At 37.0% G+C, this 3,775-nt stretch overlaps 1 protein-coding gene across 3 annotated transcripts in view; it reads left to right on the plus strand.

Annotated features, from left to right (window-relative positions):
- The first annotated feature begins 292 nt into the window (after window positions 1-292).
- Window positions 293-3,775, plus strand: part of MAPK8 (mitogen-activated protein kinase 8) — a 21,810-nt gene continuing 18,327 nt past the window's right edge. For 2 of the 3 annotated variants that reach the window (XM_010000342.1, XM_010000343.1), the window contains exons 1-2: window positions 294-455; window positions 3,083-3,212. In XM_010000342.1, coding sequence (XP_009998644.1) covers window positions 334-455; window positions 3,083-3,212 — 252 coding nt within the window. In that variant the 5' untranslated portion in view covers window positions 294-333. Of the gene's footprint in view, window positions 456-3,082; window positions 3,213-3,775 lie in introns of all 3 variants that reach the window. The other variant, XM_010000344.1, reaches the window with a different exon arrangement.

Here is a 3,775-nt window from a genome sequence, read left to right on the forward strand (position 1 = left end):
GTAGCTTCCCACCCTTTGATCTTCTGTCATTGCCGTCTAAGGTGTTTGTATCCATCCATTCACTGTTGTTTTTCTGTTATTTTTGCCCTTCTATAATAATATTTTAGGAACATTCCTAAAAACGAAACATTTCAGGCATAGGCTATCTCATTCTTTCAGACATTAAAAATATCATAAATGTGCATATGAAGCTTATTTGGGAAGTATCTTCTGTGTATTGTAAAGAATTTTGCCTTTTATGCAGATAATACACAGTTGTAAGTCTATTTTTTTGTGTTTCATTTCTTTATAGGCCAGAAGCAAAATTTGGATGAAGTAATCTAAGTTGCCGCCATGAGCAGAAGCAAGCGTGACAACAATTTCTACAGTGTTGAAATTGGAGACTCTACATTCACTGTTTTGAAACGGTATCAAAACTTAAAACCAATAGGATCAGGAGCACAAGGGATAGTATGGTAAGGTTTCTTTAAAATGTAATTTTACATTCCCCTAATAGGCTGTTGTATGTTACTGAGTAGGAGTGCGGAGAAGTACCTCGTAAGTGCAAAATGGCAGTAGTGATTGTAGGCAGTTTTTCTTCAGCAAAGGCTATTGCTGTTGGGTTTTAACCTATGTCCTTTCCTGCTTTCAAGCTGATGCCCTTCTGTGCAAATTCAGCCAGCTGTGCTGAGTCCCATAAATTAATGGGGGGAAAAAATCTGGATAAAGAAATTAATCCTAATCCTAAACCATACTGCTTATAGTGAAATAAAAAGGCAGAAATACTCTATATAATAATTGCTGCTTGTACACACTTTTACTTCTTGAAATGGTTTATTAGGGGCCCGCTTCACTGAGTTTCATAATCTAAGTAGTCCCTGATACCAGTTACTGCGCATTTGTGATGCTTACTGTCATGGTAATTGTAAACACATTATGCACTTTAGGAAAATAAGGCTTGAGAATATAATTATTTGAATTAGATCTCTGCTGTGTGGACTGGAGTGTCTGATTGATTTCAAATTGGTGGCAAATAGTTGCTTGTAGGCACTGTTTCCTTTGGAGCAGCATTATCCCAAAGATAAATGTTGGTTTGAGCTTCTTGGCAGTTTTTTGAATGTTGAAGAAAAGGGAAGATGTAACACAGGAACTTGGAGATTTTCCAATTTGTTTTAACTTAAGATGCTCACCAGGGACATAAGAATACAAAAAAACCCCAACAGAACATCAGGGAAGAGAGAGGTAGGGAAAAGTGTTCTCTTCTCAAACACTTCTCTTTGTAACGTGTTTACCTTTATCTGGTCATGATCAGTGTTTAGAGAACTTGTGGTATTGGTGGGTTTTTAATTTATATTTGTTTTAGCTGAGTTAATAATAAAACAGTGTGCTTAGTGCAAATGGGAACTTGAAGTCCAGTATTTTAAAGGAGTTGTTTCTGAAATTGTAACTTCTGGTTTTAAATTTATTTGGTCTGTGAGTAGCAGGAACAGAAAAACTCATTCCAGTTTTGTTTGCATGGGTGTTAATACAATGAGGATGTAGACATTTGTTTGACTAGAGATTGTCTAGTTGCTACAGAAATGCCTGCAAAAGCTTGAGGTATTGTTACTGGCCTTCCTGATTCACAGTCATATGTTACTGTCTGTTTTCCAAATTTACTGCCCCTCCCTGAGTTGAGATCCAGAAACTGACCATGTAATTACTCTAGTGTCTTTCTGTTATTGCCGCTAGTGCTAATTGAAGCGTTTTTAGCTAAATGCTCTGATTACCCTGAGAAGACTGGAGTGCTCTTGTGGTTAAATCATGCCCATGACTGGAGAAGATAAGAGTGCAGCTCTTGTCATTTGAGTTGGTTTATTTGCAATTTTTGTTGGTTTTGGTTTTTTTAGGCTGGATCCAGCTTGATATGGAGGAATATTAATTAGCTGACCTAAAGATTCAACCGTATCTAGTACTGAAACAGACTCTAAGGCTACCACTGTGTACTGGGGATGCAGAAGTTTAAATACTGTTATAGGAGTCCCATGTTGGTAGTCTTTCCTGGCCATAGCTTTGATGCTCTTTCATAAGATACTTCTTGTCTTGGGGGTAGGTGCGGGAAATTCTAGATAGCAGAAAATCTAAACCAAAGACATTTACAGTTGTATGTTGTTCTCATTTTTTTTTCTTTCTTTGATAGTGACTGGAGGTTTTGATGATGTAAAAAACAAACAAAAAACAAGCTTAGTCAACACTGTTTTTAAAGTAGGTAGTTGGATTTAGTAGATTTTGACCATTCACTGGCAGATGTTCTTTGTTAGGTTGGAGTACCATTCTTATCAAGAGACAAGAAACAGTAATTTACCTCCTGAGACTTCTGTAGTAGATGATAAATATTTCCTGAGTCTGCCTTGTAGTCAACTGTCATAGTACCTTTTACAGGAAACAAAATCTGTGCCTTCCTATCATGGAAATGTGATACGTATATGAATTGTCCGCACTAACAGTCTTCATCAGTTAAACGTCCTGTGTCACTAAGTCGTACAACAATCTTGGCATTAGTCTGCAAAATGCTGTTCTTTCTTTTTACCAGGTAAAAGCCAGTGACATCAAGATGTTAAAGCCTTCCTAACATTTTTTTATTGTTTTATCTTGACATCGATGTTCTCATTTTCAGAGAATTGTCAGAGCAACTGCCTAAGTGAGAGCATGGGACCTTCATATAACCTACTTTTTCTCTCTCCTTCTCCTTTTTTGTGTGAAGATTTTACATAAACTTAATGTGCTTTTTATGTTTGAAATGTTTTCAATCTATTTTAGGCAGTCTGTTCTTGAGTGCCAATGAGTGTTAAGAACTCAGTATCTTCAGTGAGATATTTTAGAAAGCTGAGATCATTCTTTGGTGGAGGTTGTCATGTGTTAATACTATGAAGCTGGGAAACGTTTCTAAATTTTGAATCACTCAGCATACAAGATTACTTTGCTCTTACACTCCCTAAAGCTGAATTAAACTAAAAATTTGGTTTATGTGTAAATGTGATACAAGGTATCCTAAAAAGGTGGCAACTTCCACAGGTTTAAGGATGTTGACACTGAGATGTGATCATGTTATTTTTCATTACAGTGCTGCTTATGATGCCATCCTTGAACGGAATGTTGCAATCAAGAAGTTAAGCCGACCATTTCAGAACCAAACACACGCTAAAAGAGCTTACAGAGAGCTTGTGCTTATGAAGTGTGTTAATCACAAAAATGTGAGTGCAGTGTCCTACTTTAAATGTTTAAGAATTAACAAGAAGGTTATTCTTTGTAAAAGTCTTAGGTAACTTAAGACAATGGCATCCTCTGTAGATTAGAGGTATTTTCACTGCTTGTTTGTATGTTCATTATAAGTACAGAAGGATCTTTCAGATGAGTTCTTGTTGACTGTAATACCTGCCCAGTCCTTAAATACCCTTTCAAACTGAGGAAGGCAGTCAGTGTTACATTGCTACATTTAAAAGACAGCTGACAAATAAGAATACCGTGAGTGGTATGTACATCCTTGTTTGTCTTGCTACTGCAAGACAAATAGGAGAAAAAGAGTTGTAATAATTTTTTTCCTGGTGCATGAATGAGGTGAGAATCTTGTGTTGTGACAACAGCAAGTGCCTGATGCTTATGAAGCTGTGGAGTAGACCTGATCACAGAAATGGGGAGAGAACAAGTGATGAATCTACCAGAGTTGAGCTACACATGGCTGGTACTGACCATTTTTCCCTTCAGAGACAGCTGTGTGCCTTTTTCCTCACCTTTGCTTTTAATTCCCCTTCAGCAG

This window comes from Chaetura pelagica, unplaced genomic scaffold (genome assembly GCF_000747805.2).
Source record: "Chaetura pelagica isolate M959 unplaced genomic scaffold, ChaPel_1.0 scaffold156, whole genome shotgun sequence".
NCBI lineage: Eukaryota > Metazoa > Chordata > Aves > Apodiformes > Apodidae > Chaetura > Chaetura pelagica.